We start from the raw sequence: 25,720 nt of genomic DNA, 5'->3' as shown, positions 1-25,720 counted from the left end.
ACGATTGAATAACTAATTTAAATGATTAAATTTATACCTATACTCTCTTTAGACTAGCGAACTGTTGCAATTGTATTGGATTAAAAATTGAATCGTAAATTGCAATTGATGATCAAATACCACAGACGAGAATCTCGTCCAATCTCGTCTGTGCTTTAAGGCTGTGTCGCAATTAACGATCACTGACACACAGTGACACACACCGACGCATAAACACAGACTTGATAAGCCTGCACATCGATAAAGTAACGCAATGTGGTCCAATATATTTGCGACAGATGGCGCTCGCAACGCAAATGGCGGAAATAATATGTAGTAGACCGTAACGTTTTGTATACCGTTCATGTTTGTATTTCAGCTGTTGAGTCGTACATTGTGCGGCTCGTAAGTCGAAGTACGGAGGGTTTTATATATTCGTTACTGACGAAATAACGTTAGAATTTAGAAATGACAGGGTTTACAGAAAGTGCACTTGTGAAAAGGTTAATGGACTTAAATCCTTCTCAACAGAGTATTCAAACACTTTCTCTTTGGTTAATTCATCACAGAAAACATCATCCAACCATCGTGAAAATCTGGTTCAAAGAGATGTGTAAAGGTACGTGAGGATTATCGTAAGTACACCTCTACTTACGAGTATTATATTTCGAATTCTGCATCGCGAATATTATTTCATTGTAATGCCATTTTGAGAAGCATTCGAAACAACATAAATTTCGAGCAACGTTCGTTCAAATTTCTAGGTTAACTCGTAAGTTAATTTGCTCTACGTAATTGTAGACATACGTTTCAAAATATGTCAACTGCAAAATTATATTTGGATTACTAGTAGACACTTATTGAAATTAAAATTTATCGTATTTACATCGAATTATAACTTTACACTTTCAATTAATTTTATCGCATTTCTTTGTATATAATTGTAACATGTTTTTGTTTATATATATGATCGTGGTAATGTTTAAAGATAATACGAAATATTTAAGCAATTTTTTCATAAATAGTTTCTTCGTGAAACAATAAAGCATTTTTTCGAATTTCACATATAAGTTACTGTCTAATTCAAACATGTTCTTTATTGCGTATTTTTACTATATAAATAATTATAAATTGAATTTCAGCATATAAATAAACTGAAAATCAGTTCAATTTAAAACTTCTTAAAATGTGATTCAATAAGATTCATTTTTTTTTTGCTATGAATTCACTTTATGCTCGATTTATCATTTTATTGAATATTACTTTTATAAACGTATTTTTCAGTGAAGGATAATCGGAAGTTAATGTTCATGTATCTGGCGAACGATGTCATTCAAAATAGTAAAAAGAAGGGACCAGAATTTGGGAAGGAATTTGAAACGGTGCTACCAAAAGCATTTGAACATATGAAAAGCTTCGACGAAAAGACAAGGGAAAGGTTAAACAGATTGCTCCAAATCTGGGAAGAAAGAGGTGTTTATGATAAAGCACAAATTGCAGAATTTAAAGTTTCTTTCACAGACACTGCGAAAGATCCAGGAACGCCACCGCCAAAAAAGAAACTAAAAAATGACATAGAAAAAATAAAGGTAATCTAGAATCTAATATGTAGATACATCAAACATTTATGTTGAAGTTAGAATTGCTACCTAAAAATAAACGTTCGCTTCATTTTACAGAAAGAGAAAAAGGAGAGAAAGAAATCAGAGACTGAAGTTGAAGTAGATGGAACCAAAGAGCTACATGTTACGTTAAGTCCACGTACTCCTGCTGGAGATCCACCAGAAACAGAGGAACTCATCAAGGCATTAATGGTTAATACCACTTATAAAAACAACAAACATTCGGAATATGTATCGTTAGCAATAAACTATCTTATACATAGAAAAATATATGTTGAATCCATAAGGCATATTGGCAAGCATATTCACAGTTTGATACATCCACCCCCAGTTGTGATTTTATTCTATTTATGGTCATCAGTTTTATTTTTAATGGGCTGAAAATGTGTTTCCTTTTTTTTTTTAATTTTATTTAGCAATTTTATAATGTTTCTGTAGTAATAGAACTGTTATATTAATTTTAGATTTAAAATAACAATACGTAGCTGATTTATTGTTTGACAAATAATGATTATTGTTATTTAACAAAATCAATATTTTTATAAAATTGAAATCGCATTGTTCTCAGCCACATTTTACCTGATTGGGTCGTGTAAAAAGTATAACTAAGTGCCTCAAACATGAAACAGTTTAAGGCGATTACTAAAATTGCCTTCTCCATTTCAGGATTTGGAAAACACAGCATCCTCAGATGCTGGCGTTAGAGAACGCATTGCATCTTTACCACCAGAAGTTTCCGAAGTTTCGCTTCTTGCAAATTTAGCAGACAGAGCAGCTGCAGATCAATTAAGTGTTGCTGTAAACGAAGCTGCTGCATTGTTAGCAGATTACAATGGACGTTTACAAGCAGAAATGGAAGACAGAAGGAGATTACTGACTATGCTTAGAGATTACACTTTAGCACAAAGACAACTACTCCAACAAGCACAGGCAACTTTAGATGTATGATTATAAATATATTTTTACATTAGCAGTTTGTTATCCATTCGCAAATATACAACTAATTCATTAAATATCTTGTTGCAGGACTATAAAGAAAAACTGAAAAAGGTGTGCGCAGTTAGAACAGAAGTAAAGTCACATATCTCTAATCTTCCTGACTTGACACAATTGCCTGATGTTACGGGTGGTTTGGCACCTCTTCCTTCAGCTGGTGATTTATTTTCTATGCACTAGCACGTGAGTTCGAAGAGCACGATCATTGAATTATCATTGAGTTCCATGCATAGAGAAATACAACCATGCTATGTTAGCTTGGTTTTTGTGATGAGATATATCTTACATAATGACTTTCTACTTTTCAATATTTCATATATATATATGTATATATATTAAATATTGATTACACTTCTCGTATCTAATTACAAAGCATGAAACAAAGAGAAGTACCGATGAATAAACATATTATGAAATCATTTTAAAGGACACTTTATTGACATAAATAAATAGAATCAATCAAATTATGAACAATTTCGAAATTCGAAGAATTAAATGCCAGTAACTCTCACAGATCTTAGGTTTTAATTAAAGATTAGCCAACTCAATATTTTTAGTTTCCTAATATAAAATTAAGAATATAAATGTATATTCATTTTTATAAGTAAACCGTTAAAAAACAAGGAGAATAAATTTTGGTACAAACTCATTTTGTACGAACAAACAAATGTATTTAAAGGATTAAATAATTTCTAATTATAGTACTCGCGCATACTGAAGCTATTATAAACCACAAACTTATAATAAGTTTTAATATACAAATTATTCTTTCAAATGTCAAGTGGTGTAAATCGACATACTTGTCAAAAGAGTTACTATCAGAAGTATTGAAATCGTACATGACAAAACTCGCAGAAAAAGGAGGGAAATATGTATGCACACAAGATAACGAAATATACTGTGCAGCTTAAACGTGCATGCACAGTTAGAAGTACCCACATACTGGAAATTGCCCAATTAATGCTGGCCAGCTATATTTAGAATATCGCACTTATATTTGGTTATAATTACTTCTGTATATGTACAGATATTGTAGGTAATATTACTTTGGGACTGAGGAATCTTAAACCATAATGCTGCAGTTTCATTTTCGAAAAGTACTGGTCTGCATAAGTAAATAATATTGTATATGTAATATTATACGAAATAAATCGCGTGACTGTGCGTTGCGGAAATTGTAATAATATGCAAAATATTAATACGAATAAATGTTTTGATCGTTATAATTTGTATTTCTTATTCAAAATTATATTATGTATGTAGATTTTAAATGAACTTCATAGTTGTTCTCTTTTTTTATATCCTTTAGAATTTGCATGTAGATACCAAGAATAAATTCTACAATAGATTGTTATAATTAAAATTTCATATAATTAACTTTATTTATTTCAATTGATGTCCTTTTACACTTATGTAATTGATATAGGATTATGGTTTATACGGGTGCTGTATCGGTATATTTTAATCATATCACATTTATAATACATTTTTATATACGTAACTTAAATAATCGAATGATGGTATCTTACAAAAATTTTGATTTGTGCTAACTCTTGGCAAGTACTTCTGGCAAGAGTTGTATTGTACCTTTATTTCATTGAAGGTTAACTATTATTTGTCCCAGTAATTAATGTATACATTTTTAGGTTTTTGAATTACAATATATACAGTATGGAATATTCACAAAACATTCTCGCAATCAAAAATTATGTAATTTAGAACTTTATATTACTGTATATATGTTCTTGTATATACAATAAGTCGCTATTGCATTACTATTGCTTCAAAATTTCCTATAATGATTCCATTATTCTCCGACATTGCTTTATAAATAATTATCAAATTACTTAGTAAACATTTCCACATCATTTAATTTTAAAGAGTATTCAAAGTGAATATACATGTAATGTACAACTATAAACACGTAACAATCAGTAAGGTATAACATTATTGTTTTAAATGCTAAGCACAAGAAATGAAACAGTTTTTAGTGCTACTTCAGTATCAAAATCGCTTTGTATATACATACTTTATGAACACCCTGCTTAGTAATTCAGGTATAAATGAACACTTTAGGAATTAACTAAATTTTACACATTTTTCTTTAAGTTTCGTGCGGATGCTGTGGTCTTGTTGGTTTCAGGATAAGTTTTCCCGTATCGTCACAGCTCATATTGAAATCGCCAAGCACGCTTCTAGCCCTCTGAGTTATAATGCTTGGTGCTATCACGCGTCTATGAACTCCCATCATAAATAATATCACTGTAATAAATTAATTCATTTTAGATAAATGCGAATCGATGAACAAGAGTATCTTATTTCATTGCTGTTTAGTAAAAGACCTTGTGAAAACGCATCATTCCTATTTATGAAATTTACCTAAAATAACACTGGCTATTGCAAAGAATGGATGATTGCAGAGACTTTGTGTAAATGATACAGCTGGTGTATTAGGGTCTGTCAACCAATGCCACGCACCAACCGCAGTGCAAACAGAAATAAAACCTAGAAGTACTGGAAGAAAGCATAATATTAAATGTAAGAGCAGAAAATCATGATAAATTACCTTATACAGCGTTCAAATTTCTTATAAATTTGTGTGTAAAAATAATCAGTTTGTAACGAGTAGACTGCAGATCTTTATGCAAAATAAAAATTTCTTACCTGAATTGCAACAAACTGGAGTGAAATAGAAATTTATTATATTCCCTATCATTTTTAGTAGGTTGAAAATAATGTAATAGTATGTTTAAATTTTCCTAATATTTTTGCTATTTAAATTACACCTACTCATTTTTGTCATAAATGCATAAAATCTGCAGTCTGTTAACGAGTATAATAAAATCATTTGTTGGTGTTTCAAAGATTTGTTTACATTGAACAATATGTAAGCATAACACGTACAGAAGAAAAGAAAAACGTACTTCTCCACCTTAAAGTAGCTGGTTGCAAGCTTGAGATCACTTCGGTAAGTCGCCTTTCAAATGCTTTTAGATCTGAAAATAATTATCAAGGAAAATAAGAATAACCTCAATGATGTCAACTCATTTGCTGCATATGTTATTATTTCAAGGTATCACGTGTTTTTAACACGTAAATTATATATTATTTTAACATTGTCATCGATGAATGCATTGTTTTTTTACCTTCGCAAACAGTCTGATCTAAAGACATTTTTGTCAATTTCGCACATCTATAGATTAAAATTCGGTATAAAACAAACAATTCTGGTTGTGTCAAGACCACATCATTCACGCCACTGTTGTTATAGTGGTTATAGAAATGAATGATCAGTTGATCAGACACACTTGTCACCAACCTCGACTGTTTTGATTGGTTTTGTGTCTGAAGTTATCAGGGAAAAAATTGATATGAAGCAATGTTATTCAAATTTCTGAATTTATAACGATGAAATATTATATTATATTATATTTTTATCAAATATTTATCACGTGGTATTTTCATTTATGCAATGATTACACGATATTCTAATGAATGTAATGAACATGATCAAATATAATAACTATTACAAACTATATTTGGTCAATTTTTCTGTTGTAAATTTAATTATCTATATTGAATTTAATTTCTAATACCAATAAGTACAACGAAATCACTGGAAATCACGGAAACTATATATAGATGGCAATAGATGGTAAGGTCAGTACCAGAGAGTATATGAGATTATGAGATGAGAGCACCGACGAGATACTAACTGATACTATCTGATCAGATACTATTATCTCGTCAGCTATTTTTGCCTGTGGTTACAAAACTACACGAGATGGCTCAACTTCAGCATCGATAACGATATTCTACCGCGCGAAGAGAATAAAGGTGAATAAAGGCGAGGTTTCTTCGCGTCGTGGAAATGAACCATCTGCGTTACGATACTGTGTATCGTACACAATCATACATCATGGAATATCGCTGCGTATAAAGTGGTATAAAGGGAGATCTCAATTTCAGTGGTTCAATGAGCATATCCTAAGAAGAATTCAGAATAAAGAACCGACACAGAAAGTATACGAAATCTCATATTTTCAAGTTATTACATTTGTCAAGACAAATGACTATCCTCGAGGATAAATCTATTTGGGAAGATGGACAGGTAAAAAGTTTATAAATTTGTTTCACAGAGGTTATGTTCGAATGACAAGCATATATAAATGGACGCGGAACAAATATAATTTAACGTATTTCATATATCGTTACACTTGAAAAATATTATGCTCGTAAACGTTTCTATCGCTTTCTCATTTAAATATTTTAATAACACACATTGAAATTTGCTCATATTTCAATCGACTCACCAAAGAACAATAAACACATAATTTGTTGAAATTCATTGTGGACGCTCAAGATTGCTTGTAGAAAATGGTAATCTGCAAATTATGCTATAAAGATTTGTAACAACGATAATAGGAAAAATTTTTAACATTTCATAATATATGTATTTATAGTAACATAATATTAGAATTTATAAATCTACTTTTTTTCTAGGAGGTTCTGCTGGCAGACGTTTCGCGAATGTCTGTTGATGAAATTGTGTCTCGCACACGTTTGCTGGACAATGAAATAAAAATTATGAAAAGCGAGGTCATGCGGATTTCGCATGAACTGCAAGCACAAAATGAGAAAATTAAAGAAAATACTGAAAAAATCAAAGTAAATAAGACATTACCTTATCTGGTATCAAATGTGATAGAGCTATTGGATGTGGATCCCCAGGATATGGGAGAAGAGGATGGAGCAGTGGTGGATTTGGATGCGCAACGGAAAGGGAAATGTGCAGTTATCAAAACGTCTACCAGACAAACGTATTTCCTACCTGTTATAGGTTTGGTCGATGCCGAAGCTCTAAGACCAGGTGATTTAGTGGGAGTCAATAAGGATAGCTATTTAGTGCTCGAAACATTACCCGCTGAATACGATGCGAGAGTCAAAGCTATGGAAGTGGATGAAAGGCCAACAGAACAGTATTCTGACATCGGTGGTTTGGACAAACAAATTCAAGAATTGATAGAAGCTGTCGTCTTACCAATGACACACAAAGCAAAATTTGAGACACTTGGCATTCAGCCCCCCAAAGGTGTACTTTTATATGGACCACCGGGAACTGGAAAAACTTTATTGGCAAGAGCTTGTGCTGCACAAACAAAATCCACTTTTCTGAAGCTAGCTGGTCCACAACTGGTTCAAATGTTCATTGGAGATGGTGCGAAATTAGTAAGAGACGCGTTCTCACTTGCAAAAGAAAAAGCACCAGCAATTATTTTCATTGATGAATTGGATGCAATTGGCACAAAAAGATTTGATTCTGAAAAGGCTGGTGACAGAGAAGTACAGCGTACTATGTTGGAGCTGCTGAATCAACTGGATGGATTCAGTTCAAACACAAACATTAAAGTGATTGCAGCTACAAACAGAGTAGATATCTTGGATCCAGCTTTGCTGAGATCTGGTCGTTTGGACAGGAAAATAGAATTCCCCCACCCCAATGAAGACGCCAGGGCACGTATAATGCAGATTCATTCCAGAAAAATGAACATGTCTCCAGATGTGAATTTCGAAGAATTGTCACGATCTACTGACGATTTTAACGGCGCCCAATGTAAAGCTGTTTGCGTAGAAGCGGTACGTAATCTAGAAATGTTGAACTGTCGTGAGTTCAGTTTGTTAATTAATATTTCACTTCTGATCTTTTCTTTTTTACAGGGTATGATAGCATTGAGGCGTAATGCAACTGCAGTTACACACGAGGATTTAATGGAAGCTATTAACGAAGTTCAAGCAAAGAAGAAGGCTAATCTCAATTATTATGCTTAATATAATTGGTTCAGTAATTTATTTTATGAAATACTTTCCGTAATAAATAAATTCAGAGATTATGAAATTGCAAAAATTTCATCCATAAAATGACTGTACCATGTTGTTAAGTAATTAGAATAATATAAATATATCATGTATAATCTAAATATATACTGAATGAAAAATGGAAAATATTTTTTTATTACATTCACATAGATGACTTTAATAAAAAAAAGGAATATATTAATAAAGTATGATTGAAAAGTACATAGTTTATTACATGTTTTACTGTTACAGATATATTGAAATCGAAAGTATTTCTTTCTAGAAAACTTTGAAATGAACAAATTTTTGCAAGGTACGGTCGGGTTCTGTTGCAAATTATATTTACAACATCTGGGTTTTTATACTTTATGGAATATAACGAAAGTTCTTATGTCAAATAGTTATACGTAGTGAAAATAAAGTTTTTATTTAGTAATAATTGGTATTACTTTCATCGTCTCCTATGACTTCTTTTCTTTATCCTGAAAAAGAGTAGGCGAATATTAGTAATTTATGGAAGACATTGCATGTAAATTGCAAAGTGAACACTGTCTTACTTCTTTGGTCCTTTCACGAAACACCAATCAACAGAAATAGGTTGTCCTAAAATTTCTGTTCCATTTAATGCATCCTTTGCTGCTTGGGCTTCTTTGAATGTCTCGTACTCTACCAGTGCGTATCCCTTTAAGAATCCTGTCCTTCTATCCAAGTTCAAATGTAAGTTTTTGATTTGACCAAATTCAGAAAATTTGTCTTGAATATCATCTTCCTGTGCTTCTTCGTGTACTGAATTTATAAACAAAATCCAGCCTTCGACAGCTACAACATAGAAATATATTTTATACCTATAAAATGTCTTAACATAATGCTTTCAAAAAGATATTATAAAAATATTACTCTAGAATACAACTTTCTAAATTTATCTTACATCTTTGCGGGCCTGGTTCGTCATCATCCTCCTCAACGATGTTCATCGACTCATAATGACCAACATCGTCACGAGTGGAAACTAATTCCGCACCGTGTCCTCTACCTTTCCTTCTTTTCGCTTTTTCTTTCAAACGGGCAATTCCCTCTGAAAATAACGCATAAACATGTTAAGCAAACAAACAACTATTACCACAACATAATGAAATATATTTTAAATATGCGGGAACAAAATTGACAATACGCAAAAAGAGGTTATGTGTAACAAAATAAATGCTTGAACGTGAAATAAAAATAAAGGATATAAACTTACGATCGCCTTCATCATCCACTTCGAACTCCTCCGCATTATCAATATCTAAAACATCTGCCATAATTACTGTTCTTTCGTACTTTCGTTTCGGTTAATGTTAACACTTGACAAAAGACCGTGTTTACCACGAAATACTGAAAGCATTCATTACAACCATTGATTACGTGATAAATAGATAGTTCGGCATTTATGAGTATATATAAATGTGGTATAAATTCGAAATTGATTTATGAATAAAATTTTTCATGTATACAGATAGTGAGATAGTGTTAGTATCGATAACGAACAAATAATCGAGCCATTTTATATATATTTAAATCTATAGATAAACTGTGAAACTTTCTTATAATACATATGTTATTTATTCTAATTAAATTATATGCTAATACATATATATATTTTCTACGTATTACATGTATTTATGAAGTATTTAAATGTTTTTTCATGCTTATGTATAAATATGTAAAATTACCAATAATGGGTCGTATTCAGTCGTATTTCACGTGTTCACAATCGATCTTTCGATACTTCGTGAAGAGGCACCAAGTCAAATTTCAATCATAAATCAGCATAAGCATACAACCAAACATTCATCATGCAACTAATATAACTACTCTTTAACAAAAATTCTTTCGAACACCTAAATTAAAAAGTAAAATGTCGACAACAAACATATTCGAAATAAAATGAAAAGTATTAAAAAAACACATTTACCAAAATGCTGTTGTACTAATTTGACGAACTAAAAACATTTAAATGGCAACTGCTTCAGTAACAAATAATAAATCTCCAGTACACGACGACGACGAGAATGATGAAGAAAAAGGGAGGAAATTAACAGTTCTTGAATCACATGGTTATTGTCTTGGTAAAACGATAGGTGCCGGTTCTTATGCTACCGTGAAAGTACGTTATCCTATAATAAATCATTTAATAAAAATTAACGATTATAATACAATTGCAATTAAATTGTTATTTAAATACATAATCTGAAGGTTGCGAAATCTGATCGACATGCTTGTCAAGTAGCGGTGAAGATCATTTCAAAATTTCAAGCGCCCGGCGAATATTTAAAAAAATTTTTGCCGCGAGAGATTGAAGTAGTTAAAGGTTTGAAGCATCCAAATTTAATTCGTTTTTTACAAGCAATTGAAACAACTCATCGGTTAGTTTTCTTTTTGATACATAAATGTATCGGGGACTTTGTTATGCATACGACTATCAACTGACTATTAATTATTTATATTTAGTGTATACATTATTATGGAATATGCTAAAAATGGTAGCTTGCTGGACATAATAAAACGAGATACATACATTGATGAACTGCGTAGTCGTAGATGGTTTCGGCAATTGTTGGAAGCGATTGATTATTGCCACGGACGTGGTATAGTGCACAGGTAAAAAATAAATAATAAATAGTTGAAGAAATCCTATATTCAAAGGGTTTCGAAATTGTTAAAAAAAAATTTCGTTCTTTCGCATTTAATGTATAATACTTTTATAAAATTAAAATTATTTCATTTCATTTAGGGATGTAAAATGTGAGAATCTTTTAATGGATAGTAATTTTAACATCAAATTATCTGATTTCGGATTTGCACGAGGACAGATGGTACCAAGAAATGGAATTGCTCCATTGAGTGAAACGTTTTGCGGAAGTTATGCTTACGCTTCACCTGAAATATTAAAAGGAATCCCGTATTTACCTCAATTATCCGATGTATGGTCCATGGGTGTAGTACTATATGCAATGGTTTATGGTCGACTTCCGTTCGACGACACAAATTATAACCAACTTCTAAAGGTACCCAGGTACATTAAAAAAAGCTATATCAAATCATGCCATCTAACATTTTCTTTCGTATGACGATGGTATTTTTTAAATAAATTTTTTCTTGTAATAATCCTTTCATTTCTCAATATAGCAAGTAGAAAGTAAAGTTTCATTTCCAAAATCGCCAGCAGTTTCCCCAGCTTGTCGTTCCCTTATTTCTCGTATTCTTGTACCGCAACGAACGCGATTACGCATTGATAATATAAGAAATGACGCCTGGCTTGCTGCAGCCCACGTCACAGCTCAAACATCTACTACTGATACTTTTATGGTAATGTCTCAATCCTATTTATGATCTCACCTACTAGTCGATACTTCGAACACTTACCGATCTCATTTTATTAATTAGGACGTTTCAAACGCAGATGCGATAGTACAGATCGTAGAAAATGAAAGAATTAATAAAAATGCAACTGATACAAGAGCTCCAGTCAATGAAACTAAGCCACCCGATTTAAATAAAACAAATACAACCTAGATTAAACAGTAGATAGATGTCGGTATTTGATTTAGCACAATTAATTATCACAACATTATGGCACCTTTATTTGTATCCTATTTCAGTTCGTTCTCTGCACTTATATCACTACTATACAAAGTATACTGACAAGTATAATTATATTACACAACAATCTGTTTTAATTTGAAGATTTCATAGCAAACAGGACCTGCCTAAATGCATTATCTGAGAAAAATACAGTACATAGTACTGTATTCGTCAAATCACAACATAGCATGATACTTGGCAAACATAAGTAAAATTATTGTACTTATCATAAAAATACCGGGAGCAGTTGCCTTATGAATACTCTTTGTGTTATCTGAAAATAAATGATACCACTGTTGAAAGCAATTGATTAAATCAAATTTAAACAATTATTTTTATCGTTATAGAATTGTTATTATATGTTTACCATTGATATTTGTCATTGGTTCCCAACCTAAGCTCCGATCGATAGCCTTTTTCCATTGTACATACAATATGTCCCGTTCTGTATCCAATATTACAGTACTTATTAAGTATCGAATGAAGGCAAGGGGGTTGACTCTCGTTTACAGGATTGCAAGGGTGCAGGATGCGCCTTCTCATTTCTAAATAATGCAAAGATGGGACTTTCCAGTAGTCAAAGTCAAAAGTGTTATTCAAAAGCGACTCAAAAATTCTACTTTTACGTTCACGAGGCGTAATTTGCATTATCCGGCAGCATGTAGCTGTCGCAACTTTATGCTTCCGAATAATGGAAATTACGCTACAGAATAATGGAAATTACGCCTCGTAAACGTAAAAATAGGACTTTTGAGGGCGACCGCGGCCTAGATTGATCTTTTATCTAGCGCTTTTGACTACTGAAAACCCCCATCGTTGCATTATCGAGAAATGAGAAGGCGCATCCCGCACCCTTGCAATCCTGGAAACGAGAGTCCACCCCCTTAACGAACTCACCATTTTCTGTTATCGAAGGTAGGAAGATATCGCTTGGTACAGCTGCATCACCTTTTACATCCCATTTACGTATGCCTTCTGCACTTCCAGCAGCTATTGCAACTCCAAGTGCAGTAGTCTCACACATTAATGGCCTGACTTTCTTGTAAATATGTTGATTTAATAACATATTTATTTATTCAAATCATTCATATAATATAAATAAATAAATCTTCACTAACATGCACGGTTGGGGACAAAATTAAGTGGATACCTTTTCACAACTAATCACTTTTTTACAGGATACCCACTTAATTTTATCCTCGGCTGTCGATGCACAACATTTCTCTTACCAACTGGCATTCCACAAATGTCAGCATGCATTTGCATTAATAAGTTATTGTTCGTCATTGCACCATCTACTAACAATTTCGACAAAGTTAATCCTGTGTCTTTTCTCATAGCTTCTAAAACATCTTTCGTTTGAAATGATACAGCTTGCAATGCTGCTTTCACGATATGGGTGCTATTCGTGTCCTCTGTAATTCCACATATAACACTGAAACCACAATACTTTGCAAAAGATATGTGATAGTAACATAATTTAAGGTTTTTTCATATCATCGTACAATTAATCAATTTAATCACTGTATTATTATTCTATTTACCTTCTTGCATCTTTTCTCCAATATGGAGCATATAATCCAGCAAATGCAGGCACAAATGTAATACGATTATCAGTAGGAGTTTGTTCAACTAGAGTTTCAGATTCTTTTACATCTGACAATATTCCAAGATTATCTTTTAACCATTGGATAACAGTACCAGCTATTGCCACCGATCCTTCAAGAGCATATATAGGAGCAGCCTGTGGTCCTAATTGGTAAGCCACTGTTGTCAACAGGCCATGAGATGAATCTACAATCTTAAAAATTTCTTTTTAGTACTTTACTTATCAGAAAAGTTTTCCATGAATATTAAAACTGTTCTTACAGCAGTTCCAGTGTTGTATAAAAGAAAACAACCAGTGCCGTAAGTGCTTTTTGCTTGACCCTTTTGTAGACACATTTGACCCACAAGTGCTGCTTGTTGATCGCCTAAGCACTAAATATATCTATTTATTATTTCTGATATTATACAAATATTATTTCCTATTTTTAATTAAAAATCTGTACCCCTGATATTGGAACTCCAGCCAAGATCTCATCCTGAATGTAACCATAGATTTCGGATGAGCTACGGATCTCTGGTAGAACTTCTAAAGGTATATCGAAAAATGATAACAAAGTTGGATCCCATTTTAAAGTTGTGATGTTCATTAACATCGTTCTCGAAGCATTAGTAACATCGGTAGCATGAACACCAAAGTCTGAGCCTCCAGTTAAGTTCTATGACCGATAAAAGTTTGCTAACAATTAGATCTTACAAAAGAATTAGGTGTCACTAAATGATTCCAATGTATTTACCCAAATCAACCAGGAATCAATCGTGCCAAACATGCATCGTTTCTTTTCTAATGCTTCTTGAACGCGAGGTACATTCTGTAACAACCACTTTAACTTTAAAGCACTGAAATAAGGACTAATTGGCAGACCGCAAAGTGGTTTCAGATAATCTTTGTTTTGGTTGCGTATCTTTTTTAATATATCATCTACTATTGAAGTGGCTCTCATGTCCATCCATACTGTAAAATAATCGAATATCTTGTTTAGTCGGTGTTGTGACTATAAGTTAATTGTAGTTTAATTCTTATACATATACAACCTATAGCATTATACAATGGTTCTCCTGTAACAGAATCCCATACAACTGTGGTTTCTCTTTGGTTTGTTATACCGACTGCAACTATATCTCTGGGGTCTATGGTAAGTTGTCTTAAATTGAATACGGTTTGATAGAGACATTCCTTAACTGCCTTCAGGATTTCTATAGGATCTTGTTCGACCCATCCTTCTTTTGGATATGACTGGGTTATGGCAACTTGATGATATGTTAATACCTCTGCTGTATTTGCGGCAAACACCTGAAATGTTCATTTGATTAGTAAAATAAAACCCTGTAATTATTTCTTACTTTACACGAGAGCTTATAAAAGTAGTATAGTTTGTAATTCAGAAAATTATTAAATTTCGATAGATTGTCTTGAACGCCTGAAATGTTCAAATTAATTTGAATCCGTTTGGTTAGTAAAACAAAATCTCGTAATTATTTCTTTCTGTACACGAAAAGTTGCGATTCAGAAAATTATTAAATTTCGATATATTGTCTTTTATTAACTGTTTTAAGTCAAAATAATATATAAAACTGTATCTAATTTATACAGAACAAAAGAAAATCTCGTTCTAAGTAATGAATGAAATCTTATTACCAAAAATTTTGCGCTACTTGTCCCTTCATCAATTGCACCGATGAGGGGTCCATATCTACTTGTAGACTCATTTTTGTTCATCTCAGAGTTGATCGAACATATGCCAATAGTCAGGCGTTTTTGTTTCCATCCACTGTCAACGGATAATTCAAATTATAAAACAACGCAACCATGAATGTGGAATTAGTAGTGAGAGGCACAAAGCAATACATATGTTGTTAAAAGGTTAGGTAACTATAGAAATCATCCTACAAAAATAAGTGTTAGATCGCGCGCATGTTGCTGGCTGTTTTTCATTGATCGTCTTCTCGATGAATAGCCAGAATTTCCATCAATTTCCATGCATCGTCCACCATGACAGAATCTCACAATTTTCATTTACAATTACGTCGAGTAATATTAATTGATTGAATATTGCAGAATTCTATGCTTTTTTCGTATTTCGCTTTTATGATTCTTCATCGATTACCATTATTGTTTTTTAAAAGTAGGATCAGTTAGCAAGCATTTTTTATGAAGGTGTGAAGTACAAAAATCTAACAAATTAAAGTTGTATAAACGTTAAGATTACACGAGAAACTTACAACTCTTCAAACAAGTTAGAAATATGATTAGAGAAATCTGATTTTTTATATTTTACGCGACTAAATAAATAATATACATATGTACTTATACACAACACAGTTCGCCGTACGTTAAATTCTTTTAAAAATTGGCTGCGATTAGTTGAATAAACTATCTCAACTTGGAGGTCGATTCAAACGAAAAATGTAAATATGAATGAAGTGTTTTGATTGGGTCATGGAAACGGTCTGATAAAGCGAGATAAAATACTTTTACGTTGTACCTTCTGCGAGATTAGATATACACACTGATCCTACTAATAATAATAAATCATATTTGTGTACAAGTTGACGTAATCAGAAGAAAACAAAGCAATCTATACTGTATGAGGAAGTAAGGACATTCGTATTGTCATTTTTAAATTGAATAATAATGTAATTTAAATAAATACATTTTATCGTTCGAATAATTGTTGTCTTTAGACACGAACAAATAAAGATTATTATAGTATATGTTCCCAGAGTGTGTGTGTGTGTGTGTCCCAGTATTACTATAATATAATAGATTATAATAAAATGCTTTATTTTGTGTTTCAGATTGGTAAATGGAAATATTTTATTTTATGATTTATATAGATATTCTTAAAATACAAATATGCTATATTTCGTGGTTCAGATTGTCAAAATAAACACATTTTACTTTTGAAATAATATATCCTCTTTGAAATACAATTATTTTTAAGCCAAATAAAATCTAAAATATGAAATAGTAGGTACATGTTTGAAATATTTATTTCGCCAAATATTGCCCACCTCTGTTCCAGCATAAATATATGTTTCACACACACAGGTTATTAAAATTAAAAATATTTGGTTAATGTTCATTTAAAATACTATTTCATTCGAATTGCGGAAGAATTATTATCAGAGAGTATATCTCTGTTATTATCTATAAAATAGTATTTTAGATATTTGTCCTCGAGAATGTTAGCCAGCTCTGCGCATAATTCAGGAAGGCTGAAAATTTCCGTGTAAAATATGGCTGCGTAGAAAAGGTCCGATAGAGGGCATTCAACGCGTTGCATACGCAATCGTGTGCCTCCACCTGAAGCCGAGGGCAACATCAAATTCCCGTCTGGATTCGAAAAAGTGGCAACGATTTCGTTGTGTGAATTTTGTGGTGGTTTCTTCGCGACCAACATCCCTACCTATCATGAAGACCTAAATGGCGTTGGCATCAAGATCCGTCTGCCGTTTCGCTCGCTGCCAATCGTTCGAACAGAGAAACGAAAATTTCAAGTCAGTGCTGGCAACTTTTTACGTTTATTATAATGCTTCATTTTGACGACGAACACAGGCAAATATTTTGTTTACCGTGGCATCGAGCACGTTATTGTTAGGGTTATTGGATTTTAGCGGTTACTTGTCGATACCGACGAAAAACGGAATGCTTCGTTGCATACCGTGACAAACATTGTCCGTTGGACGCCTGGCCCGCATTATTTATTGTTTCTTTGTTTCGCAGAGTGTATCGACGAATACGTTATTGTTCGACGATACACGATGCTCGGAAGACGATGGATGTTGTCTTGCTCACATCGTAGCTCACGCTACACGATGTTACATAAGAAGAGATCATTCCGAAAGTCGAAATTTCGTATAAATACTTCGATACTAATTCCTACCATGCTAATGATGAAAGTCACGAAACATTCCGCAAGATGCAGAGTACATATCACAGCCGCCGTTCCTTTGCAGGCTAATGGTACAATTAAATGCGCGTTTCATTCGCCACTTCCTAATATTTCATTATTTACTTCTTTTAGCACAATTCGTGTATAATACTGCGTGTTATTCTATTTATGTATTTAGAGCTGTAGGACAAAACAGAATCAGTCACGTTTTCTTTTTAAAATTTCAGATTACTCCTTTAATTGGGGCATTGGAGAAAGTATTTTCTCAAAAGACAAATTATGCATCAACGCAATTATCTTTTTTAAAAATAAAAATGTAATGAAACAGATGTTCAAAATTTATGAAAATAATCATAAGATTTCAGAAAAAGAACAAAAACTAAAATTAATGTTGTATATGTTACTCAATTATACTAACTTTCAGAAAACTTGTGACTCTTCGTAACAATATTACAGCTTTGTTTAGGCTAATTGAAACAATTGGGAAAATTGTATAAAGTCAGACGAGACGTACACTTGACGAAACATGTGACTTACCTAGTTTTGTCTTTTAATAACAACAGAATTAACCATAGAAAACAAATAACTTTTATTAGATTGATTTTACTATAATATATTTTTCTTGCAGTTGTCTAAACAATGACGGCTGATTCGGAGAAAGATAGCACCCATTGTTTAATATGTAACAGTAAAGTTGGCGTGTCTACTAGGAACAGCATACGTATTTTTAATGAGAACGCCTTTACATCATCGGAGAAACCACTTGTAGATATCATTTGTGCTGTCTTAGAAACAGATCTCAATGAAGAAAATGTACATTCTCTTGTTGTATGTAAAAAATGCTACAAATTATTTAACGAGGTGAATAAAATTGCAACACTACTATTCTTGATAGTGACATCATAGTACAAATAAGATTACAAAACCAATAATACTTACAGGTTGACGAATTGGAAAGTAGACTAACAGAAGTGAAATTAGAACTGTTCAATAACTATAAAAGAACTGTACAGAAAGTATCTGACATGCAAAATGAAGAAGACTACAATGACCATGATTATATAGAAAATACAGAAAGCCAAGATGCGGAACTAAAATATACAGAGAAAGTAAATATCAGTTAGATGACAAAGTCATGTTTAAAGATCTCCTGTTGTATTCTTTTAATATTACATATATAATTTGTTTGTAGGATGAAGAAGAAATGCAAGAGATGGAAGGAGAGGAAGAAAGATTAGAGGAGGAGGAGGAGGAGGAAGAAGAGGAGGAACCTTCTTGCGAAACAGAAATTATACTTAACATTGAACCAATGCCTGAAACAAGTAGTAATGAAGACAAGAAGAGGATGAAGCGATCGAAAATTCCATCAAAACTTGACGCTACCCAGGAACAAGTAAGAAATTACTAGAGGTGTGCAAGAACTCGGAAATGTCGGGTCGGTACGGGTTGAGAATCCCGAAATTTTTTAAACTGAGGGAAATCCGCCTTGTGGATATCCTGCCCCCTCGCTGGAGAGGGGAAGGAATTATGTTATGCTCCCCGACCGCGGTAAGAGCCAGTCCCTCGGAGAGGAGCATTACGCACATCCCCGGGGCCAGCCCCCATCCCGTGTACGCGAGAAGTGCCGGGACTCGCGCGTTCACAGCCCCCTCCGGCGATTTGGGCGCCCCCAATCGTAGAAGGAGGCTAATTACATTGGCATCACTCGCCTTCCCAAGTCGAATAACTTGTCTCGACCTGATGCGTTCCTGACCCGTCCTGATCATTGGGTACTCGACATTTTCGGGTTTTCGCAGAACCTCTAGAAATTACTAATTAAATGTCCGACTGTAAGTCGTGCTGGAAGCTTAACTGTATGCCGCTACGCTGCCCATTCCATTGTGGAGCATACCCCGCAATGGGCCAACAAGCTCGACCTGCCTCGGTTGCCGAGCAGTGTAAACACGCCACGTATTCCACGAAATAAAGTGTGAACTACTAATCCAATTACAAAACTTCTTTATTTTTCATTATCTTTTTTTTGGGGACTTTCACCAACTTATTTGTGGCATTTTTTAAATAAAAATTATACGAAATATGATATAATTCCGATGATATTTATTTGTGTAATGAACGATGAACGTTTCGGACGCAAGGAAGAACAGCGTATGGGAAATGCTTTGAATTGCCGGCGAGCCGCGACTCTCCGCGTCTCTTTCTTTTCCATAGGCTGTCCTTCTTTGCGTAGAAAACTTTCATCGTTCATTACACAAGTAAATATAATTGGAATTATGTCACATTTGGTATCATTTTCATTAGACAATTGCCACGAATATGTTGGTCAAAGTCCCATAAAAAAGTAATGAAAAATAAAGAAGTTTTGTTATTGGATTAGTTATGTTTCGGCGCGGTCTTTGAAGCCACAAAAAATGGTCTCCCGGTTATATTTAGGTCGTAACCCAGAACCGAGAGACGACTTACAGTCTGACATTACTGTATGTGCGTTAACTTCTATGAACGATTATTAAAAATTATTTATCTTTTTTCAGGTTATAAGCAGAGATGGTTCTACATATACTTGTTTGCTATGTACAAACGAAGACGACAAAGCTGTCGGAGATGCAAAATCTATAATCGCGCACATGAAAAGCGTGCATGAAACTCGTTTATACATTTGTGATATATGCGGAGATGATTTCAAGAAGAGAACCGAGCTCTCTCTTCATCTTGATGATCACGTTGCTAAGGAAGATGGTGATTTTCAATGTGAAATATGTAATAGAATATTTAGTAATCTGCGTTTGTTCAGGATTCATAAACGGATACATTACCCACAAGTGAAGTCTTGGCCATGCGAAACTTGTGGTAAAAGATACAGGTACACATCAAGGATATTTTCTAGATAGAATTCGAAATACATATTTTATCATTATTACAGCATATTTTTTTTTGTTATTTTTATAGTTCTAAAAACTTGTTGGAAGAGCACATCAACACTCACACCGGCGTGCGACCGTATGTGTGCGAGAATTGTGGCAAAGACTTTGCTTCCAAGTATACGTACAAAGCACACGTGAAAACACACGAAATTCGTCCACGTCCTTATGAATGTTCACAATGTAATAAATCATTCTTAAGTCAGCAAAATCTTAATCAGCATGAGAGAACTCACAACGGTGTAAAAGAGTACATTTGTCATCAATGTGGTATGACTTATTCAATTGTTTCTTACTTTTCCTTGTGTATCGATTTTTCTGTTTAATTATGAAAATGTTCAATTTATAGGAAAGGCTTTTGGCTCACCGCACAATTTAGAGGTGCACAATATAGTGCACACAGGCTACAAGCCTTACATATGTAGAATGTGTGGTAAAGCGTTTGCTCGCAAAGCTGAAATAAGAGATCATGAAAGGACACACACTGGAGAGAAACCGTACCAATGCGAATTTTGCGGGGCTACATTTAGGTATGTTCATAGAATTATCGACTACGAATACGAAAAGGTTTTAAAATACATTACCGTAATTCTTTAGTCAAAGGTCAAATTTGCAATCTCATAAACGTGCAACGCATTACAACGACAAGAGATACAAATGCGACGATTGCGGGAAGGGATTCAAACGACGAAGATTGTTGGACTATCACATAAAAGCAGCGCATACCGGTGAAAGACCGTACAAATGTGAAGTTTGTACGGCGACATTCGTATACCCCGAACACTTTAAGAAGCATATGCGCATACACACGGGAGAGAAACCGTATCTATGCGAGGTACGTTTTCTGAAAATTATGTAGATTAATATTTTACCTACCGGCAATGACATAACGGTTAATCCTCTATAATGCTGTGCAACTTTGAAGTCATGCATTTATTATATGCTTTTTATATTTCGTTTTCTCCCTAGAATCTAAAAAATTCGCGTTTATATAGTATGATTAGACAACGGATTTTATGCATTTATAACAAAAATGAGTAGGTGTAATTTCGAAAAGCAAAAATATTAGAAGAATTTAACGCTAACCGTATCGGGTAAAAAATGTGTCGGATATATGTATATTGTTTTATATTATTTGAGTTTATTAACGCGTGTTCTCGAATAAAGAAATTGATTAAATAATTTCTAATGGAAGCGTCTTCATAATTTCAATAATTAAAAAATAAAGAATGTGAAAGCGGTCATTTGACCAGTCGTGGTTCGGTAGTGTTAAAAATAGTTATATTATTTTCCATCTATTATATATATTAAACAGGAAAATAAATTTTTACTTCACTCTAGTTTGTTGCAATTCAGGTAGAAAATTTTTATTTTGCATAAAAATCCCCTGTCTAATTATGATTTTATAATCTTTTCAGAGACATAGTAGAGCCACTAAAGACTTATTAATGAGTTTTTAGTGCGTAAAGTATTGACGTAAGAACATTCTTTAATGTGACACTGTGGAATTTTAGGTTTGTGGTAAAGCATTTAATAGCAGAGACAATAGGAACGCGCATCGATTCATACACAGTGATAAGAAGCCGTACGAGTGTCTGGTATGCGGTATGGGCTTCATGAGAAAACCCTTGTTGTATGCTCACATGCAAACTCAGGTGAGTTAATGCGCTACTGTGAGACAATAAATCTGTATACTTGTGTGACGACGTTAACGCTGATGTTCATTGTGCTTTTTCAGGGCCATCTAAACGATACTATTGTGGTTAATCAACCACGGCTCACTACTGAAGACGATCAAGTGATAACAATCCCTGAAGGCGATGTTGAGCTGCTAATGGACGAGCCTGAAAATGATCAGGTAATTAAATGCACTTCACGTTTTTGGAAGCTGTTGATTATAGTATGCGGAGTTTAATAGTTTCTTTGCATTCCAGTTGGAGGAGGCTGAACTGTATGTGACTGAGTTGAAAGATCATGTTATCATACAACAACAGAATGAAGATCAAATGTATAATGAAGAAGATGTATTAAACATTTCTGCGGAAGAAAATGTAGCGGATGAAGAAGTAGGTCATCTTGTTGATGGAGAGGTAAATACTACTGATGTAATACGTTTCATATCCACGGACATTTTTGTGGATTCTTTGAATTACAAGTGTGCGCCATTAATTATGTGACTGACTCTACAATCTGACGCTTTTGACTATTGAAAAACCCTATATTTGTATTATTGCTGCAATCCTAGAAACGAGTCTACTCCCTTAACGCTTATAAAGATAACGAAACTGAAATGAAATTACAGCGGTTTAATATTTACTTGCACATTTCAGATGACTTTTGTCGAAAATGAGGGGATTGAGTGTAAAGAGGAGGACGCAGAGCAAGTCGAAGAAGTGTACAATTATAACGAAAGTGAAGATGGCGAAACAATAGTTGTACCAACTACCTCAGAGTACAAAGATATGGAAGGGGACGACAAGAATGCGGTTCGATTAGTACAGATTCGATTTCCAACAACAGTCACCGCAGAAGGTCGAAGTTGGTTAAGTCTAGTACAAAATACATGAAAGCTTGGTAATCAGGAGATCGTCTGTTAAATAGCCCTCTAATGTTGATGTAAAATCGATATAAACGAGCGTGTAACAATGTAAGTGAGAGGAATGTATGAATTTTGCCTTATACAGTATGCAAGTGTCATGTTTAAAATGGCACGAGTCGAACTTAATTACGATCTTATACGGTAGTTTTTATATTTAAATATGTTCTTGTAATTTTTATGAGATAACAATGTACTTCTATAGAACAAACTATACGATTATTAAGTTACAGGCAAGAAACTTAAAATGTGTTTTGCGGAATTCGCACTTGATTTTACCACTCTGAATATTTTTCTATCTTTTATCTGGGGGAAAAAATGTTCAAGTCGTCTTTATTATCAGAGTAATGATAGAACTTACTGCGGTTGCTTTTATTGGTATCATGGTTATATATATACATATATATATATATATAAAAATCTAAGTAAGTAACTCGTAAAAGAAAGTATTCCGAGTTGTGAACTTTAGTAAGACATTTTATATAATTGTTTACGGTGCAGCAAGTCAGTAGTATAATTTTAATTGTAATTACTACACAATTCAATTGTGAAAACATTTACGCCTTTGCGTTTACGTTTCCCTGTTTTCGATATTTTATGGAGTTCACTAAATAAATGTGAGATGAGTCGGCGTGTGAGGTAATAGTTAATTTCAAAGTAAAGTAGCAAATTTCAACGCTTTGAACGACCCTTATGCCAATAAATTGTAGTTCACCAAACTTAATAAATTAATAAATTATTCATAACATAAATTATGTTATCGATTGGGTTAAAATTTTAGAAATGTCTCCATTAACAACTTTGTGAAATGTACTTTTAATTTTTTACGTTGTAATGCTGATATTGAAAGTAGCTTAAAATTAACTTAATTTAACTTAAATCGTTGAACATCACATACAAATTCTGGTTGGGAGTTCGTTTAGTATTATTCATATCGTTTAGAAGAGTTTACCAATTATCAAGTTTATTTATGAGTAATGTCGCATAAGGAAAACTCGAAACTAATACTTACTATGGGCAAGAGAAAATGCCGCTGTGTTATACTCCGATTTCTCCATATTGTCAGTTATGTAAAGCTCTTTGTAACAATAAAAATAAAAATACGTACAAATAAATGAAATAATGTTTTTAAATGTTATTCGTTTTCTTATCTTCCTTTTAAGAATGAATATGTAACTTGCAAAATATTATAACTACGAATATGATATTTTTCACTGACAGTTTAATTAGTTTGACGTATATATAATTTTCTTTCAGAGGTTTTTTAATATTTTTATTCACACAATTTTAATTATTTTTCCAATTCTGCGTTCATTTTCTGGAATTAGCAATAAAACTAATAGAAAAAGATCGAGTAAAGCTATTTCAACAGCTGAATTGGGATTTATCCAACTAAAAACCCGAATTTTCAGAGATATTCGAATGTATGAAATTGAGTCCTACATTACTAAGAGAAAAATGTAGTAAATTAAGTCTGATATTTTCAATGATTCAAAGAAAATAGTAGTGTGTTTTGTAAAATTGTCGGTCGTTTGGTTTTCATGAATGACAGGATATTACGGAGCGCTGAGATAATCCATTCAGCGATTAATTGTTACGCTATTGTAGCCCGAGCCATCAAACAGCTTCTAGTCGCTCTCAATAAGTTAAATTGAGTGTGAATAATATTCGAATCCCACCGGTCTCCATGTCGAAGATTCGTGCCCTTTATCCAGTTTCGTCTTTCAAGATTCACGCACAATAGCGTATGAGAACACTTGATTTTTCATAAAAGAATATGGACGCTTAATAGTTTATAGTTTATAGTTATATCTAATTTTCAAAGTCAGTACTGCATTTTAACGAAATATGTACCGTTACTCGAATTAACATTTGGACGCTCTAAAATAGACGATAACTTTTTAAACATTGTACTGTACAATTTCAACGTTTTCGGGAAAGTAGAGTAATCAGTTTACTACAGGATGAGAACATTTTTTTTTTTAATAGCAATTGATCAGAATTGTAGAAAAAATACTAAAAGTTGCATTTTACAACTTTTTTATGCGGGCCTATATTGAAATTTTAAAAATACGTTTTGTAGATCTGTGTCAATTATATGTATGCACTGTGAAAGTTTCGTCGAAATCGGTTGATGCGGGAAAAAACGACAAGCATTGAAAGATGTAAGAATTCTTAGATATAGGCCGAAAATCGTGAAAATCTGCAATTTTTGCCATCTTTAAACTTAATTCACACAGATCTACAAAACGTATTTTTTAAATTTGAATACAGGCCCACATAAAAAAGTTGTAAAATGCAACTTTTAGTATTTTTTTCTACAATTCCGATAAATTGTAATTTTTGAACAAATTTCTTTTCACATCCTGTAGTGAACTAATTGCTCTAGCTTCACAAAAAAGTTCAAATCGTGTAGTACAATATTAAAAAAATTCTTGTCTTTTTTAGAGCGTTCGAATATTAATTCGAGTATATATTAACTGTAGGTACCTCAAATAAAATGATCTTACTCGTTTTTGATATATTATAGATACGTTTCATTCTTTCATTAACATGCATACGTATAATATAAATATGCGGTCAGGAATCATAATAATATAGTGATAAATAACTGATCGAAAGGATATGGTA

The 25,720-nt window shown here is 33.1% G+C and overlaps 7 protein-coding genes across 13 annotated transcripts; 4 read left to right on the top strand and 3 right to left on the bottom strand.

Moving 5' to 3' along the window:
- The first annotated feature begins 340 nt into the window (after positions 1-340).
- On the top strand, positions 341-3,823 carry LOC143214794 (regulation of nuclear pre-mRNA domain-containing protein 1B). 2 transcript variants are annotated; one of them, XM_076436192.1, is made up of 5 exons: positions 341-598; positions 1,264-1,568; positions 1,659-1,793; positions 2,268-2,543; positions 2,628-3,823. In XM_076436192.1, the coding sequence occupies exons 1-5, from the start codon at positions 448-450 to the stop codon at positions 2,775-2,777; spliced, it is 1,017 nt and encodes a 338-aa protein (XP_076292307.1). In that variant the 5' UTR covers positions 341-447; the 3' UTR covers positions 2,778-3,823. The 2 variants fall into 2 exon arrangements, with proteins under 2 accessions (XP_076292307.1, XP_076292308.1); XM_076436193.1 differs by having other exon boundaries at positions 473-614.
- Positions 3,824-4,445: 622 nt separating this feature from the next.
- On the bottom strand, positions 4,446-6,224 carry Cnep1r2 (CTD nuclear envelope phosphatase 1 regulatory subunit 2). The gene is made up of 4 exons (XM_076436203.1): positions 5,744-6,224; positions 5,522-5,593; positions 4,977-5,111; positions 4,446-4,859 (listed from the first exon to the last, which is right to left on the bottom strand). Exons 1-4 carry the CDS (start codon positions 5,769-5,771, stop codon positions 4,702-4,704), a joined length of 393 nt encoding a protein of 130 aa, XP_076292318.1. The 5' UTR covers positions 5,772-6,224; the 3' UTR covers positions 4,446-4,701.
- Positions 6,225-6,476: 252 nt separating this feature from the next.
- On the top strand, positions 6,477-8,600 carry Rpt5 (26S proteasome regulatory subunit Rpt5). The gene is made up of 3 exons (XM_076436189.1): positions 6,477-6,708; positions 7,101-8,234; positions 8,316-8,600. The coding sequence occupies exons 1-3, from the start codon at positions 6,667-6,669 to the stop codon at positions 8,424-8,426; spliced, it is 1,287 nt and encodes a 428-aa protein (XP_076292304.1). The 5' UTR covers positions 6,477-6,666; the 3' UTR covers positions 8,427-8,600.
- Positions 8,601-8,665: 65 nt separating this feature from the next.
- On the bottom strand, positions 8,666-10,184 carry Tsu (40S ribosomal protein S12 homolog tsunagi). The gene is made up of 5 exons (XM_076436195.1): positions 10,166-10,184; positions 9,694-9,827; positions 9,382-9,528; positions 9,011-9,272; positions 8,666-8,935 (listed from the first exon to the last, which is right to left on the bottom strand). The coding sequence occupies exons 2-5, from the start codon at positions 9,752-9,754 to the stop codon at positions 8,905-8,907; spliced, it is 501 nt and encodes a 166-aa protein (XP_076292310.1). The 5' UTR covers positions 9,755-9,827; positions 10,166-10,184; the 3' UTR covers positions 8,666-8,904.
- LOC143214793 (testis-specific serine/threonine-protein kinase 3) lies at positions 10,093-12,060 on the top strand. Its single transcript, XM_076436190.1, has 6 exons — positions 10,093-10,599; positions 10,689-10,858; positions 10,944-11,093; positions 11,227-11,500; positions 11,622-11,801; positions 11,880-12,060. The coding sequence occupies exons 1-6, from the start codon at positions 10,450-10,452 to the stop codon at positions 12,006-12,008; spliced, it is 1,053 nt and encodes a 350-aa protein (XP_076292305.1). The 5' UTR covers positions 10,093-10,449; the 3' UTR covers positions 12,009-12,060.
- Positions 12,053-16,885, bottom strand: LOC143214790 (glycerol kinase 3). 5 transcript variants are annotated; one of them, XM_076436183.1, is made up of 11 exons: positions 16,698-16,885; positions 15,322-15,454; positions 14,718-14,976; positions 14,420-14,637; positions 14,129-14,341; positions 13,947-14,057; positions 13,622-13,878; positions 13,307-13,512; positions 12,975-13,112; positions 12,445-12,522; positions 12,053-12,351 (listed from the first exon to the last, which is right to left on the bottom strand). In XM_076436183.1, the coding sequence occupies exons 1-11, from the start codon at positions 16,709-16,711 to the stop codon at positions 12,254-12,256; spliced, it is 1,725 nt and encodes a 574-aa protein (XP_076292298.1). In that variant the 5' UTR covers positions 16,712-16,885; the 3' UTR covers positions 12,053-12,253. The 5 variants fall into 5 exon arrangements, 4 of the variants coding, with proteins under 4 accessions (XP_076292298.1, XP_076292301.1, XP_076292300.1 ...); XM_076436186.1 differs by lacking the exon at positions 16,698-16,885 and adding an exon at positions 16,016-16,034; XM_076436185.1 differs by lacking the exon at positions 16,698-16,885 and adding an exon at positions 15,906-16,020.
- A 17-nt stretch (positions 16,886-16,902) lies between these two features.
- On the top strand, positions 16,903-23,732 carry LOC143214787 (uncharacterized). Of its 2 annotated transcripts, none has more exons than XM_076436176.1 (12): positions 16,903-17,183; positions 18,207-18,439; positions 18,520-18,687; positions 18,771-18,971; positions 20,107-20,435; positions 20,522-20,763; positions 20,843-21,023; positions 21,091-21,328; positions 22,008-22,148; positions 22,232-22,351; positions 22,428-22,583; positions 22,824-23,732. In XM_076436176.1, exons 2-12 carry the CDS (start codon positions 18,218-18,220, stop codon positions 23,058-23,060), a joined length of 2,235 nt encoding a protein of 744 aa, XP_076292291.1. In that variant the 5' UTR covers positions 16,903-17,183; positions 18,207-18,217; the 3' UTR covers positions 23,061-23,732. The 2 variants fall into 2 exon arrangements, with proteins under 2 accessions (XP_076292291.1, XP_076292292.1); XM_076436177.1 differs by lacking the exon at positions 16,903-17,183 and adding an exon at positions 17,222-17,649.
- Positions 23,733-25,720: the final 1,988 nt, after the last annotated feature.

This window comes from Lasioglossum baleicum, chromosome 13 (genome assembly GCF_051020765.1).
Source record: "Lasioglossum baleicum chromosome 13, iyLasBale1, whole genome shotgun sequence".
NCBI lineage: Eukaryota > Metazoa > Arthropoda > Insecta > Hymenoptera > Halictidae > Lasioglossum > Lasioglossum baleicum.
The sequence above is the reverse complement of the archived record's forward strand: the minus strand, read 5'-3'. Positions and strand labels throughout refer to the sequence as shown.